At 48.7% G+C, this 16,752-nt stretch overlaps 2 protein-coding genes across 25 annotated transcripts in view; one reads left to right on the top strand and one right to left on the bottom strand.

Annotated features, from left to right (window-relative positions):
- HVCN1 (hydrogen voltage gated channel 1) overlaps positions 1–10,475 on the top strand; it is a 43,005-nt gene extending 32,530 nt beyond the window's left edge. For all 23 annotated transcript variants that reach the window (XM_029619211.1, XM_029619210.1, XM_029619208.1 and 20 more), the window contains 2 exons: positions 1,138–1,250; positions 10,148–10,475. In XM_029619211.1, coding sequence (XP_029475071.1) covers positions 1,138–1,250; positions 10,148–10,213 — 179 coding nt within the window. In that variant the 3' untranslated portion in view covers positions 10,214–10,475. The remainder of the gene's footprint in view (positions 1–1,137; positions 1,251–10,147) is intronic.
- Positions 10,476–11,166: 691 nt separating this feature from the next.
- The window catches only part of TCTN1 (tectonic family member 1), a 75,280-nt gene continuing 69,694 nt past the window's right edge, over positions 11,167–16,752 (bottom strand). For both annotated transcript variants that reach the window (XM_029619188.1, XM_029619187.1), the window contains one exon: positions 11,167–12,556. In XM_029619188.1, the coding sequence (XP_029475048.1) occupies positions 12,419–12,556 (138 nt within the window). In that variant the 3' untranslated portion in view covers positions 11,167–12,418. The remainder of the gene's footprint in view (positions 12,557–16,752) is intronic.

Genomic DNA, 16,752 nt, shown 5'->3' with positions numbered 1-16,752 from the left:
TATATATGCTACTTCTATATTTTTAGAGTGTAGGAATGCAAATTATGCCTTTTTGTAAGGTGGATGCAGTCCACTAATTAATGGAGCTTGCATCATTTTGCCATGAACCAAAAGTTTACCCTTCCAGTGCTAAATCTTAAGATTATTGGTTGCGGTGGTTTCCAAACTGCCTTCTAGACCTTTTTCCTACCAATGAATGCCCCACACAATTGGAAGGTATACAGCGCTGAAAAGTATTTGGGGATAAATGTTTTGGGAAAAAAACCAATGAAAGTAATATTATACCAGAGAGAATGCAACCGCTGCCTCTGGCCAACCCAATGGTGGCACAGTGTACTGTTATGCAAAAATCCCTGGTACAGTCCCTGGATTGGCTAGGGATGCTGTGGAGGTAGCATTCACAGCCTATGGGATGGGGCGGAATGGAGTTGATGATTCAGGAATGACACCTAGTGGTCAGATGCAGGGCCCATAAGAACCTGCCATACTGGGTCAGACCAAGGGTCCATCAAGCCCAGCATCCTGTTTCCAACAGTGGCCCTACTATGTGACCCCTGGCTGAAGGATTATTACTGTGATGACCAGACTGGGTAGTTGCAGCTGAAGAGTCATGGTATGAAATCCCCGCTCTGGTCCTGCTTTTGAGCTGGAGGCCCAAAGTAGGAGAAGGAAGCTACGCCAATACACTTCCTAAAATTAAAAAGTAAAACCATGCCTTCACAAGAAAATTACATTTTGACATGATTTTTAATACGTTTTCCTCTTGGCCTTCTGGTATGAAGGAACCTGTACAAGCAGACACCCAATAGGTCCTGTTTGGCCTGCTTGGCTGAGCTTCATCTTTTTTGCTGTTTCCCTCTAGCATTCACGGCTGTGAATCCAAAATCTCAAGGGAACTTTGTGGGCAAAACCAACTTCACTCGTGTTTTTTTGCCTGCTCTATTTCCATCACGCCATTTTAATTACACGTTTGCATTCTGCAGTATTTGTGCTGTTTAAGATCTAAAAGACCATAGCATGGGGGAAAGCACTGGGCTTAGTGGTGGAGAGACATGCACTGTGACAAAGGGCAATGTAAACTGGAACGAAGAGGAAACCTGCTTTTGAATTGAAACTAATTTATTTTTTTTTAAACAGGAATAATTGTGTCCATAAAAACAACTGCTGAAGAAAAGATAACCAAGCTGAGGACGGCCAATCTTGCTCTTTCTGAGGCCGTTGAGCAGCTTCAAAATCAATGCAGACACAAGGTATTCTCAAATATTCTGCAAACGGAGCTTGTCATCCACATTGGGTTTTGGCTTCGAGAGGATGAATATTTTTTGGGGGGGGGGGGATGAATTGTAACCCGCTTTTAAGATAAAAGGTGGGTAATTAAAAACAGATTCAGTTACACCTGAGACGGAGGCCAGTGTAGAAGACCTGGGTTCAATTCCCAGACCAAGCCTCCAGTCCCTGGAGGGGAGGAAGGTCTCTGCTGTTGCTAAACAGTGACCTCTTCTGCTCTGTGCCAATTGTACAACCCCCCCAGCTCTGCACAGCAGCCTTCCAGTGCAAACCAAACTAAAAACCAGCTCTGTGGCCCCCGTTAGCCAGGTTTCAGCTTCTGGCTGAGGACTGTTGCTGCCATTGCTGGCTGGGTTGATTTGGGGGAGGGAGATGGTTTTGCCGCTGCTTCCACATTTTTTTTTTTTTTTTTACATTGCGGAATGAAAAGAATGCATGAGAGGAGGATTTGGATTGAATTCCTCGCTCGGTGTGAGTTACCATTCCAGATCCAGTAGGTAGGGGTCGTCCCCAGAGAAGGCTCTGACCTGCATATATTTACTCCTGCTCCAGCCTGCTGTAAGGCTTTTAGTTTGGTTTTCACTGGAATGCTGCTGTGCATAGCTGGGGGGGGTCTTTGGGATTTTTTGGGGGTTTTTTTTAACACGTCAAACCTTTTTTGTACAGTTGGGTAAAAATAGGAAAGTTAGTGGCGTCACATCTTCCTTGTGTATCTTTTCTGTAAAATTCTCCTAACACTGTAGAGGGCCTTTGAGCTCCTCTAAGCTGAATGTTTACAGTTAAAACATGACACCAACCACTGAATAACATTTTTCACGCAGTTCCTTTTTGCACTCGGGATATTGGCCCTGGTCTTTCAAAAACAAATGCTTCGGCCTTCCTTAAGAGCCTTATCTCCATTGTCCACCCCACCTCTCTTCCTTGGCCTTTGCTCACACTATGTGCTTTTATACATGCTGTGCAATTTGTTGCCAGAGGAGGTGGTCAAGGTATCTGGCATAGCTGGTTTTAAGAGGTTTGGACAAGTTCCTGTAGGAGAAGCCCATCAGCAATTATTGGCCAAATGGACTTGGTCGAAACCCACAGTTTATTCCTGGAAGTGAGCAACAAGAAATTGGCTGTACTCTCTAGGGTCTGCTAGGCACTTCCTTAAGATGCTGGCTGCCCACCATCAGAGACAGGATAATTGGACCATCTGACCCAGCATGCGACATCTTGTGTTCTTATCGTGAACATCCCGCTGCTATTAATAATAAATCAAATTTCTGAACATACCCAGGTCCAGACAAGTGGGTTTATTCATCCCTACCAGCAGATGGAGGCAGAGGACAAAACTTTGGGCACTGCTACATAACCAACAGTGCCACCTGCAGTCCCTCAGTATTTCTCTGCCTCCAGCAGATGGTAGAGGTGTTTACCTGCAGTCTCGACTGATCTGGTGTTTGGAAGACTTCTGCTCCCTGAGGTGCCAGGTTCCTGGTGAGGGCCATCCCTCGGGTTGAGCTGGCGGGCTTTAGCCAGGGGACTGGTTCTGTCAGTGGGACCTGAAGTCCTCCTCTGCCTGCTCCTTCGGATTCAGGGAAGTATCCCCCTTTTGGGGGTCTTTTCCTTTCCTGTGTTTTCCAGCTGCTGGGGTTCTTTTAAAAAAAAAAAAAAAAAGGGATAGCTAGGAGGCTCAGCAGCAGCTCAGACTGAGCGCCTGGGCTGTCTGTCAGGTGGCCTGCTCAGCGGGATCGTCAAGGCTCGGCCCCAGAGGATCCGGGTTGGGGGGGGGGGGGGGGGGCAGAGATCAGCCTTTTCGCCACCTGAGGAGGGTGCCTCCAGCTGGGGGAAAGTCTCTCTTGTTTGTGTACTTAGCAGTGGCGACCACACAAGATTCCCACGGTGTCAGCACTTGTTCTTCGCACTGGCGGGAACCTCGTGGCGGTGCACCCTCTAGCTCCTGTTCTGCGGCGGCCGCGTGGTGCAGCCCTGTGATTTCTGCACACTGTGGGGTAGATTTTAAAAGAAGCGCGATCAGCCTACTTTTGCTTGCGCATCAGACTCAAGCAAAAGTACGCTGGATTTTAGTAGATACGCTTTATCCACTAAAATCCTGGATCGGCGCGCGCAAGGCTATCGATTTCGTACAGCCTGCACGCGCCGAGCCGCGCTGCCTCCCCCCCGTTCCCTCCAAGGCCGCTCCGAAATCGGAGCGGCCTCGGAGGGAACTTTCCTTTGCCCTCCCCTCAACTTACCCTCCCTTCCCCTACCTAACCCACCCACCCGGCCCTGTCTACACCTCCCCCCCTTACCTTTGTCGGGGGATTTACGCCTCCCGGAGGGAGACGTAAATCCCCGCGCGCCAGCGGGCCTGCTGCGCGCCGGGCCGCGACCTGGGGGCGGGTACGGAGGGCGCGGCCACGCCCCCGGGCCGTAGCCACGCCCCCGTACCCGCCCCCAAAACGCTGCCGACACGCCCCCGGAACGCCGCGACGACCGGGCCCGCCCCCCGACACGCCCCCGACACGCCCCCCTCCGAGAACCCCGGGACTTACGCGAGTCCCGGGGCCTCTGCGCGCGCCGGGAGGCCTATGTAAAATAGGCTTCCGGCGCGCAGGGCCCTGCTCGCGTAAATCCGCCCGGTTTGGGCGGATTTACACGAGCAGGGCTCTGAAAATCCGCCCCTGTGGTTTTTTCCAGAATGTCAGGCCTGTGGAGTGTGGTCGCCTATTTCAACCCTTTCTCCCTTTGTGAGGAGGGGAGGGTGCTTCGGCAAGACCTTCAAAATGGAGGACTTCGTGGTCTCTGTGGGCCGCAAGAGGGTCTCAGGCCCGTGGTCCTTCCCTGTGGATGGGAATTTGGGTTAAGGGGGGATTCAATCCCGGGGATTTCCCTCCCCCTTTATCTCCCACAGTCCAGAAGCATGTGGAGGGGGCATCTGGGCCGGATCCTGACAGTCCAGAAGGGCCCTCGGGGGACCAGAGGGGCTTCTCACCTGAATTAGTCTTTTTGCTCCATGAGACTTTCCTGGCTAGGGAAGCCGGACAGAGACTTATTAAGGACAGCCCGACAGACTCCACTAAGAGACCAAGGGGTGATCATTGAGGATCGCGGGTGTGGCCTCAGGGACCCCACTCAGCATGCCTGGGTTCAGATACCAGGGATTCAGAGGATTCCGATGACCCTTAGGATGAGGGTGGCTTGTCTCCGGCGGGGGACCTGGATGCTGGCCCGGATGGGGGGGGGGGGCATTCTAGGATCCGGGGGTCTTTGAGGGGCCAGAAGCAGAGGGCAATGACCTGTGGGTGGTCAGCCTGTTCAAGAGTGAGGCGTTGTGACCCCTTATCCCCCTAGGTGCTGGAGGAATTGGGGGTTAAGTTCTCCCTGGAGGAATCAGATAATGAGGGGGTTAATCCAGTGTTGGATGGTCTGAGGACCCCCCCCCCCCCCCCCCCCCCCCCCCCCCCAGCGCCTTCCCCATTCCTAAGATTCAGAAGCTGATCAGCCGGTAGTTGGACTTCCCGGACTCCGGCTTGAAAGTAGGGAGATTGATGGCAAAGCTTTACCCATTGCTGCAGGATCATTTGGATTCACTCAAACTCCCGAAGGTGGTTGCCACTGTTATCAGCGGTCACCAAGACTACCACAATTTCGGTTGCCAGGGCAGCTGCTCTGAAGGATGTGCAGGATTGGAAGCTGGAAGTGCAGCTTAAACAGGTTTTTGAGGTGTCTGCTCTGGGGCTCCGAACGGCGGTCTGTGCCTGTTTGTTAGATCCAGAAGCCTCAGGAACAGTCTTCCATGGGGAGCTGTCTCCGCTCCAGGTGGCCCGCCTTGAGGCAGGGGTCGCATATGTGGCCGATGCCTTATATGACCTCGTGCGGACTACAACGTGTTGCATAGTTGCGGTGGTGGTGGCGGCGAGACGGCTGTTGTGGCTGCGCAATTAGTCTGCAGATCCCTCATCCAAATCGCAGCTATCTAATCTTCCCTTTAAGGGCAAGCTTTTGTTCGGGGAGGACCTCAACCAGCTCATGAAGTCTCTGGGGGAGAGCAGGGGCAACAAGCTGCCGCAGGATAAGAAGGCAGCATGGAAGCCTTTCTTCCCTTGACCCCATTTTCGAGAGGCAAGATGTTTTTTGCTCTGGCAGATCTGCTGGATCTTCAGTGTCATGGCAGCCCTCAGCCTTCAGGGAGACAGAAGTCCTTTCGAGGTTCTGGAAAGTCTTCTAGAGGCAGGACCGTCCAGGGAACGGGTGGACTCGAGTCTTCCCAATGAAGTCAGGCAGGTCCACTTCTTGGATTTGGTGATCGGGGGCAGACTGTCCTATTTTTACGAGGAATGGACCAAGATGACCTCCATCCAGTAGGTGCTAGAGGTCGTCAGGGAAGGTTACACCTTAGTTTTCTCACCCCCTCAGGTCGGCCTTTCTGGAGTCATGCAAAGCAAAAGAGGTGCATCGAGGAGACCCTTCAAAGATTGTTAAATCTGGAAGCTTTGGCCCGGTTGCAGTTTCGGAACAAGTTCAAGGAAGGTACTCCATTTATTTTCTGGTTCCAAAGAAGGAGGGCACATTTCAACCCATCCTGGACCTCCAGAAGGTCAACTGGAGTCTGAAGGTACCATGTTTTTGGATGGAGACGTTATGTAACGTGATAGCAGTGGTCCAAAAAGGAGTTTTTGGCTTCTCTGGATCTCATCGAGGCCTATCTGTATATCCCCATTCAACAGGACCACCAGAGGTTTCTCCATTTCAAGGTGCTAAGCCAGCATTTTCAATTTCGGGGCCTTGCCATGGCTCCTCATACCATCACGAAAGTGATGGTGGTTGTCGTAGCATCCCTGAGGAAGGACGGGATTCTGGTGCATCCCTATCTGGATGATTGACTCATCAGGGCAAAGTCGCAGGAGGAGTGCTCACTGTCAGTACTCCAGATGTGTTCCCTACTGGAGTCACTGGGCTGAATCATCAAACTGCCAAAGAGTCACTTGGTGCCTTCTCAGGTCCTGGAGTACTTGAGTGCTCATTTCAACACTCATCAGGGAAGAGTGTTCCTCATTGCCGACAGGGTGGTCAAGATCCAAGATCGGATAGATCGCCTGCATCACCTTCAAGTTCCCAAAGTCTGGGACTATCTACAAGTTCTGGGATCGATGGCTTCGACGTTGGAGCTGATGCCTTAGGCATTTGCTCATATGCGCCCCCTGCAGAAGGCATTGTTGTCCCGCTGGAGCCCCCTATGGGAACAGTATTTTCTGTCATTACCTCTATCAAAGGAGGCCAGGTCCAGTCTGGCATGGTGGATGACGAGGAGCAATCTGGAGAAAGAAATGCCCCTCAAAGTCCCAGATTTGGGGAGTGGTGACCATGGATGGCAGTCTTCGGGGCTCGGGAGCGGTGTGCCTGGGCTGGTCTGTGTCAAACGGTCATGGTCCATCAATCAACTGGAGTCAAGGGCAGTGCACAGGGCCCTTCAAGTGTTTCTGCCCTTGGTCTGCGATCGAATGGTGAGTGTTTTCGGACAACTCAACAATGGTGGCATACATCAACCGCCAGAGGGGAATCAAGAGTCATGCCATGACCCAGGAGGCTTAGCTCTTGTTCGGATGGGCAGAACTCCATCTCGAAGGTCTTGCTGCTTTGCATATCGCAGGAGTGAACAACATCCAAGCGGATTATCTCAGCCGGCAGCAGTTGGACCCGGGGGAGTGGAAACTATCCACAGAATCCTGGAATCATATTTGTGCCCATTGGGGGACCCCTTAGCTGGACCTCATGGCAACAAGATCCAACATCAAGACTGAGAATTTCTTCAGTTGCTGGAGGCAGACTGAGGCGGTGGGTCTCTGCTCTAGTGTGTACGTGGCCTACCTGAATCCTCTGTCTTCCCTCCATGGCCCCTCAAAGCGTAGGTGCTCAGGCAGATGGAGGTTCATCCAGGTTCAGTGATTCTCGTAGTGCTGGAGTGGCCGCAATGCCTGTGGTTCACAGATCTGGTACATCTAGCCATGGACGAGCTGCTGCGTCTAGCTCACTTACAGGAACTTCTGCGGCGTTTTCGGATCGGGTGGATTGCTTCTATCTCGCAGCCTGGCTTTTGAGTGGCAGCGGTTGCATCTGAAGGTGTATTCGGAACCAGTTAATGCTACCTTCCTTCAGGCTAGGCAGCTGGCTACCTCCCTTGCCTATTCCAGAGTGTGGAAGGTTTTTGACTCCTGGTGTGTCAGCAACAGGACTTGGACCCACTGCTGGTTTCCATCCTGCACATTTTGTCCTTTTTGCAGTAGGGCTTGTCCAAAGGGTTGGCCTATAGCTCACTTAGGGTCCAGATCTCGGCTCTGGGTTGCCTCTGAGGGAAGGTGCAGGACAAGTCTTTGGCTTCTCATCCTGACGTTGTCCATTTTCTGAGGGGTGTTAAGCATCTGCGTTCCCCTCTACAGAAAGTGTGTCCGGAGTGGAATCTTAATTTAGTGTTGCAAGTTCTCTGCGAGGATATCTTTGAACCTTTTGGCTTGAGCATCTTTAAAAACTCTTACCTTGAAGACCGTCTTTTTGGTAGCCATTTTGCTCAGCTAGATGGATCTCAGAGTTGCAGGCCCTTTCCTGCCGTGATCCTTTCCTGCGGATCTCATCAGACACTGTTTCTTTATGTATGGTGCCTTCATTTCTCCCTAAAGTGGTTTCTGCCTTTCATGTGAACCAGATGGTAGAGTTACTGGGATTTCTGGATTGGTCTCGTGATTCCTCTATGGGACGGACTCTCCATTTCTTGGATGTGCGACATGCCCTGTTGTGTTATTTGAAGGTCATCAACTCTTTCCATCAGTCTGATCATCTTTTTGTGCTATTCGAGGGACCAAAAAAGGGGGAGAGTGTAAAGCTTCCTTAGCTCACTGGTTGAAACTATTTGCTTGGCCTATATTTCTAAGGGCTGCACAGTGCTGGTGGGGCTTAAAGCTCGTTCCACTCACACTCGGGTGCCATCATGGGCCGAGTGTCAACTGGTGTCTCCTCAGGAGATATGAAGGGCCACGGTTTGATCCTCACTTCACACTTTCACCAAGCATTACCATTTGGATGTGCACGCCCCAGAGGCGGCTTCCTTTGAGTGTGTTGAGAGCGGGTCTTTTGGGTTCCCACCCGGTATCGGGGGGGGGGGGGGCTTTGGTACATCCCACTTGTCTGGACTGATCTGGGTATGTTCAGGAAAGGAAAATTTGGTTCTTACCTGCTAATTTTCATTCCTGTAATACCACTGATGAGGCCCATGGGCCCTTAGCATCTGTACTGAAAGACTGCTGGTTCTGCTGCTGGGCCTTTGAAATCATCTTTGTATGAGCCCAAAGATCTATTGAAAATTAACATGTGCTAGAGTTTCAATGTTTACTTTGGTTGGTGGCTATCCAGTTCAGGGGTATCCATCCCAGGGGGCTTAGTTCGCCCTATTGTTAAATTATCTTGGCTTGGGTACAGGTCAATACTGAGGGACTGCAGGTGGCACTCTTAAGATATGGAGTAGTGCCCAAAGTTTTTGTCCTCTGCCTCCAGTGGGATGAATAAACCCACTTGTCTAGACTGATCTGGGTATGTTCAGGAATATTGCATTCTTGTAAGTTGGGCTCAGAAGACAGAAGTGAAACAATGGTGACCTTTGACATTCTTTAGCATTCTGGCTAGCCTTTAGCATACTCTAACATTCCTACAGCCTTGGTTATTTCCAAAAGTCTGATCAGTTCAATCTTATGCTGTTATCTTTTTGCTACTTCACCATAGACCAGTTGGCGATCTCCACAAAAATCCCATATATTCTCCCAGCTATTCCTGCAGTGCCAAACTTAGCTTTTCATCCTCCCATTTATCCTCCCTGTACAGAAAAGGGAAGAAATGCTCACCAATGTCCTGCACCAACATAAGGGATGTGTTTCCACCAAGAGTGAAACATTTGTTTCTTTCCTTGATGCTTTTGGTGTAGTTTGGAGCCTATTTGAATGAAAGCATACAGTGGGTAAAGTGTGAGGGTGGTTGTTAGTTTGAGTTGATACAATTATGGGAGCATGCTCACATACCTTCCTGTTCCTGTCCTACTGGACAGGAGTGTGATTGCATCTTAAAGGGGTCTTGAGGGTCAAACAACATCAGTTTCATTCCAACAGGCATAGGGAGAGCAACTTTCAAAGTCACTGATGTAGGTAAATAGTGATTATCTTGTGTAAATTGTTGTCCCTCTATTAAGCTAAAAATCAGCCTGTACTTTCAGTTAATGAAGAGGAAGTATTACTGGGGGTCTGGGGGAGGAGAATAACACAGATTGCCTTAGTTTCCATGAAAAAGAGTACCCACAGAATAAAAACTATAATTGCACAGGGGCACGTTGCACCTGCAGTAAGTTTGAAAGAGTATGTTCATACTTATACTCTGAAAATTGGGTAAGAAGCACCTGTGGATTCGATCCCCAACACTTAAAAAATGCCTATGTGATTCAAAGGGAAGCTTAGTCTGAAACTCTATATAATGAGGGGGGGGGGGGGAGGTGTCTGTCTTTTTAATTCCCTGGACTACACAGAGCTGGAAACTTTGCTGTGGATTTCATAAGCTTTTCCCTCCACCCTGGTGTGACGGTCCTGACAGGCACCCTTGCTCGCGAGGAGGAAAGTCCCCTCTAGTAGTGTACTAGCAGAGGTTACTGCAGGAGTAGCTGCTATCTTCTGTCCCTCTATTAGCCCTGTCATCTTCAGACTACGTTCATGCCATAGGGTTAGCCTAGGGTGGGATTAATATTCAGTAACAAATTTGCCATACATTTTCTCTGCACTGACTTTAGGGAAAGGAACCCTTCGGTGATTGATGTAGAGGGACTAACTACTTTTTTTTTAAACAGGAGGAAGAGATTGAGAGACTTCAGAAACTGTTGCAGCAACACAAAGTATTTCCTACCCTGAGCTAAACAACCCCATTCCTCTTAGAATCTGCAGCTGGAATAGCTGAAGAGTCTATTGCTACTGCCCATCTGGTGCTAATCCTAATCTTCACTTGCTTTATGTAGTACCTCTCTACCTATTTTCTAGGGGTTTTTTGTTTTTCTTTTTTTTCAGCTTTACAGATGTTTTCCTATATAAATGAATTAACTAAATCAATTGTATATGCATATATGTCCTACATCTGGTAGGAATAATGATGTAAATAAAAGTGAGAAATTATCAACTTAATGTTGACTTCTTATCATATACCTAAAGCTATTACCATTAGCTGGTCCAGTTTTGAATAATATCGATGAGCTGCTACGCTGTGTTTTTTTGGAGTGCAAGGGCTGAATGTTGTTGTAGGATTAGTAATGAGGTCTTTGTTTGAATGGGCCTGGTTCAGCTTAGTTAGCTGGCTAAGTAGTGGGCAGGATAGGGCTGTAAGTGTGAGATGCTACTTACGAGTAAACAGTGATATTCAAACTTATCCAGCTAACTTTAGATCTGCTATGGAGCAGCTGTAAAATTCAATGGATGACTTTAACCGCCTAACATAAGTTATCTGGGTTTGTTCAGCATGCAAATGCACCGCTGAATATCCTAGCTAAGTTAGCCAGATATTCTTTGAATATCTGCTGCTTAAGCAGGGTGCTGTTCAATGCTGTAAGTCCCTAAGCAGACCCCACTCCTGCTTCACACATAGCTCCATAAATGTAAAAGGACATTTTAAGTTTCTGTAACTTAATGATATGGTATAACCTTAATACCAGTCTGGCACAACTTTTTTTTTATGTCAGTCATGTAGTACGCCCCAGGTGCCCTCAGAGAGAGGTAGGTAGAAAGATGCGATCAGTAATAGCAGCTTTTTACCTAATGTTCACATTTTTTAAATATTTTATAAGTGCTTAGGGTTAATTAGAATATAATTGAAACAAGCCAAATTTTTACAAATTTTATTAGCAAAGACACAGAATTATAAAATCTACTGTACTCTTCATCTCACGCAGTCTGAATAAAAGCATTAGTGGTTTCAGTCTGTGCTCAGCAGTAGGAACTCCAAGCTATTTCTTTAGTAGTGATTCAGAAGACAGACAAAATAGGAGAGGATGGTATTCTTAAGCAGGTTCCTACCATCTTTTCAGTTCATTTGCTATGGTGTATGTACACTGCTGCTGTCAGAAAGGGTCCCCCCCACCCCTTAACTATATCATGGGAAAACCAATGCTATTTCTGTGCTAGCTCCACTAAGCATAGGCTCACTGCACCCTTCTGCTATAAAGGCTGGAATCTGCCCTATACAGAGTACCTCAAGCTCTCCCCGGCTTAGAGGGCTAAAATGGAAATTTGCTGCTCATACAAATACTTTGTCATCTTTTTCTGCAGTAGGCAGCCATCTCCTGTACCCACATAATGTACTTGAAGCTTGTGGCTGCAAAGGGCCAGGAGCCCTACCAGTAAGCCTCTGCCCAGCTTTGCAGTTGGCCTGCTAACAAAATGGTGACTTGTCTTATATTGAGCCAGCAAAGTGTGGGTTTTTTTTAACAAGATTAACATGTCACCAAAGTTGATCTGCTTGAACAGAAACGAAAAATGCAAATGGAGGATAAATTAGCCCTTCTGAATTTCCCCCTCAGTGTAGCTTGTTACAGCCTGAACTAAGAGGAAGGGAGTACAGATCACATCAGGCCTGCTAATCCTGTGGGTGTTGCTCTAGCACTTGTTTTGAAACCACTACTGAGAAATAGCTTGTTCCCATTAATATGTAATGTCTCTACAGATTCTTGGGGAAATAATTACCATTCTTTCACTGTAGGGTTGGGGTTTGAAGTGAAAGACTCTTCTAGCCATAGCTTCTGTGTTTTGGGGTTTTTTTTTTCTCCTCTTAAGATTCTGAATTGTTAATATTTTTATACAGAGTTCATTAGAAATGGAGAAGCTGTGTCTCTTTGCTCTGTTAATTTTGCATTACTGTCATGTTCTACATAATAATTTACTATTTTTGAACTTGGTATTTTATTTGCATGTGGGTGAGTCACCAAGGAAGAAGAACTGAGCCACTTAGCAACACACACAGCTGCTCTTAAATCAGTGCAGCAATTAATCATTTACAGTGATAAAACATTTAAAATCTAAATATTTACAGAGCTGAAGAGCAAAAATAGGCAATGTCTACCCCTTCATCTTTTGTTTTACACAAAAGGATAAAAAAAATCAAAGGGGAGCTTAGCATCAATGGTTGGTTGAGCTTTGTATCCTGGCTGGGCAGGTGTAGAGCCATCAACAAAAGTGACAGAGCTTAAGATCTGGATTATCCTTTCATTTCCAACCTATATTAAAAACAAAAGAGTGAACTCATTTCATGCATCCTGTACATTAATCTAAAAATAGTTGCATTATTTTCTTCTGATCCCTAAAGCATAAGGCAAAATTCTCTCTAAACAGCTTGGCGACAGCCAGATTCAGACCTTTGTCTGGCCTGCTCCTATAAAGGGGCAGTACAACCTCCCTGAATGTAACAGGTTAAGCTGAGTCCAACTAGTGCATATGGTAAAGCCTCTTACCAGGCAATAGCTTCCTACTCCTCACTGTTATAGGATTACTTCATATACAAATAAAGCTACTCCTACAAAACAGGCCATAGGGCTTCGCAGACCAGCCAAATAGCAGATTTCAGAAAATTTAAACAGAGTATGATTTTAAGATTTAAAAGCAAAAGGATGGGGTTTTAGGTTGGACGTAATGTGTTGAAAGAGCAGGTGCCATTCACCAACGTTGGAAGGCTAATTCTGGGCTGGAATAGTTTAAATCAGTTCTGTTCCTTGTACTTAAAGCTAGTGTGGATTATTGGAAAACATTTAAGCAGTTTGTTTGGTTGCCCCATTTGCTAACTTAGATATATTGATATGACTGCCAGCCACTAAAGTGCAGGTGTTTTGGTTTGTTTGTTTGTTTTTAACTAAACATTTCAGACTAGCTTTTGAGAGCTTTCCTCAGTTTAATGCAAATGTGGCTGTGTTTCTTTCCTGCATACCTGCTTAACACCATCAGGTTTTGATGCCTCAATGTAATAAGGCACATCTAACTCTATCTCAAGGTCCCCACAGCCTCTTGGGTTTTCAAGATATTCACAATGAATATGCAGAAGTTTTCATATTATGGAAATTTGGTTTCTCACAGGACAGCAGGATGTTAGTCCTCACATATGGGTGACATCACAGGATGGAGCCCAATCACGGTACACTTTTGTCAAAGTTTCCAGAACTTTGACTGGCCCCCCACTGGGCATGCCCAGCATGACACTAACCCTGCAGCCAGCAGGGGTCCCCCTTCAGTCTTCTTTTTTCCATGCAGCAGTAGCCTCGCGGTTAAGGAGCTCTGCAGAGATTCCTGACAGGAATTTTTCTCATGGAATTACTAAAAGTTAATTTGCCCCACAGGGGTCCCTCCTTTTACTTTTTCAAGCTGCGGTACTCCGGTAGGTTTTTACCTGTTCTCCGATTACCATCAAGTTTGGCCCTCGCAGCCTACTGGCTGTCGACCATACCACGGCTCAATTTTTTTCCATGGCGTCGGGTTCCGTGGGTGCCCGGTCTGTAATCGCACCATGTCCATCACAGACCCCCATAAAGTCTGTGTAATGTGTCTTGGACGAGAGCACGATGTCTTGACCTGCACCAAATGTGCCCTTATGACACCAAAAGGTCACAAGGCCAGAATGGAGAAGATGGAACTTCTCTTCCGTGCTCAAACCCAGACTCCGCCATTGCATAGACGCGTCAGAACCAGCTCAGTCAACTTCAGCCAGCACCGACCAGCCAGCCAGCTGGCCGGCAACTGGCATTGATGACATCTCTGCCTTCGACACCCTCTACTCCCCCTCAGGACGTAGGGGATCACAGAGACAAACATCGCCATAGACATCAAAAGTCTCAGACCATCGAGGGAGTGAAATCATCGACCTCGCCATCGTCTGAGCCGCCGAAGAAACCCCTTCCAGAAAAGGCACTGACCTTTTCGGTGACCGGGTCACCGAGGCAACCCTCACCCGACAGGGTATCAGGAGCCACAACTCCGCCTTTAACGGTGGTCCCTCCGGCTATGCCTCTGCCTCCTTTTTCTGTTCCAGAGCAGAGGCTGCTTGCTCCAGGTCTCCAAGAAGAACTGGACCGGATGGTTCAGGAGGCCATCGACAAGGCGATGCAACAACTCCAGGTTCCTCCGACACCGGTACAGATTGTGGAACTGACCACCGACCCAATTCCGGAAGCGTTGGCACCGCTGCTCTCCAGGATGATGCACTCATTGCTGCTTTTCCACCAATGGACCCCGGTGCCCTCCCCCTTTACTCTGCCATGGTGAGGAGAAACACCATTCTGCATCCCTCCATTGGGAGTTCTACCTCATCCATAGATGCCACTATGTCCATCACCACCGGTCCAACCATCGGTGCCGATATGTCCGGTGCCACCGAGCCATCCCTCAATACCTCCGCCGGTGCCTTCATCAGTGCCTCCAATTATTCCTTCAGAGCCTAGACCAGGACTCTCTGGTATCACACCACCCCATCCTTCTCTAGTTCCTAGAGGGGCAGGTGCTGATCCCTATGATACCTGGACTGATCATTCCTCCCCAGACACCGATGATTTGCCTTCACCCACTGAAACTAGAAAGCATTCTCCTCCAGAGGACCTTTCCTTTATAAATTTTGTGAAGGAAATGTCTGAATTGGTTCCCCTCCAATTACAGACTGAACAGGATGATAGACATCAGATGATGGAGTTGCTACAGTTCCTGGATGCTCCCAAGGAAATAACCTCCATCCCTATCCACCAGGTTCTTCTGGATCTCCTCAAGAAGAACTGGGAACATCCTGGCTCCATTGCTCCAGTCCACAGAAAAGCTGACAGTACCTATTTGCTGCAGTCAGCTCCGGGTTTTCAGAAACCTCAATTGGATCACCACTCTGTAGTGGTAGAATCTGATCTCTTTGCTCTTTTCTGTGCAAAGCCACATCGAAATGAAGGCAGAAGACCAAATGGCCCATCCAGTCTGCCCACCAAGCTTCACACTTTTTTTTTCTTCTCATACTTATCTGTTTCTTTTGGTTCTATTTCCCTTCCACCCCCACCATTAATGTAGAGAGCAGTGTTGGAACTGTATCTAAGTGAAATATCTAGCTTAATTAGTTAGGGGTAGTAACAGCTGCAATAAGCAAGCTATACCCATGCTTATTTGTTTACCCAGACTATGTAATTCAGTCCTTGTTGGTTGTTGTCTGTATATAGATCCACTTTTCTTCATTCCCCCTGTTGTTGAAGCAGAGACTACGCTGGATATGCATTGAAAGTGAAGATTCAGGCTTATTTGGTTTGGGGTAGTAACTGCCGTAACAAGGAAGCTACTCCCTGCTTTTTTGTGAATGCAAATCCTTTTTTCCACATTTCCTCTTGCCGTTGAAGTTTAGAGCAATGTTGGAGTTGCATTAACCGTGTGTATGTTTATTGAATAAGGGTATTATCTCCAGGTAGTAGCCGTCATTCCCGCGAGCCACCCACTCTTCATGCACATCCTCTAGACCAGACCTGGGCAAGGGGCAGCCCGCGGGCTGAATCCGGCCCGCCTACGGTCTGAATCCGGCCCGCCCACTGCTGAGAGCAGACGGGGAATGAGGCACTGCTGCCTTCCCTTGCAGAGGGAAGGCAGCAGTGCCTCATTCCCCGTCTGAATGAACTGCTGCCTTCCCTTGCAGAGGGAAGGCAGCAGTTCATTCTCCGCTCCCTCGCTCCCCGATTGGCCAGCCAATCGGGGAGCGGAGAATGAACTGTTTTTTTTTTACAGCGTCCGGGCCAATCGGACAGCGTGCCTTCGCTCGAGTTTCTTTCCTACATATGTCACGGAGTTTTTTGCTGGTCCGCGGCGCGCGCTCCCGGTCTCTCCCGCTGCCGTTGCCGCTGGGCTGTCTCACGTTCAAGCCCAGTGGAAACGGCAGCGGTGTTGGAAGAAGCTATGGCACCCGCGGCTGGCCTTTTCTTCTTCCCGCGCCTGCCCCTCCCGTGACCCGAAACAGGAAGTGATACAGGGAGCGGTGCGCGGGAAGGAGAAAGAGCCGTGCCGCGTCGGCTGCAGCATTGGCCCCCGAGCAATTGAACCAGCCGGCAATCGAGAAGAGAGTCAGCAGCATGAGCCTCCCGCGGCCGAAGGGATTCTTCTTTCTTGGCCTGCGGGGGCTCATGCTGCTGACTCTCTTCTCGATTGCCGGCTGGTTCAATTGCTCGGGGGCCGATGCTGCAGCCGACGCGGCACGGCTCTTTCTCCTTCCCGCGCACCGCTCCCTGTATCACTTCCTGTTTCGGGTCACGGGAGGGGCAGGCGCGGGAAGAAGAAAAGGCCAGCCGCGGGTGCCATAGCTTCTTCCACCACCGCTGCCGTTCCCACTGGGCTTGAACGTGCTGACAGCCCAGCGGCAACGGCAGCGGGAGAGACCGGGAGCGCGCGCCGCGGACCGGCAAAAAACTCCGTGACA

This window comes from Rhinatrema bivittatum, chromosome 11 (assembly GCF_901001135.1).
Source record: "Rhinatrema bivittatum chromosome 11, aRhiBiv1.1, whole genome shotgun sequence".
NCBI lineage: Eukaryota > Metazoa > Chordata > Amphibia > Gymnophiona > Rhinatrematidae > Rhinatrema > Rhinatrema bivittatum.
This window is presented reverse-complemented; position numbering and strand designations above follow the sequence as displayed.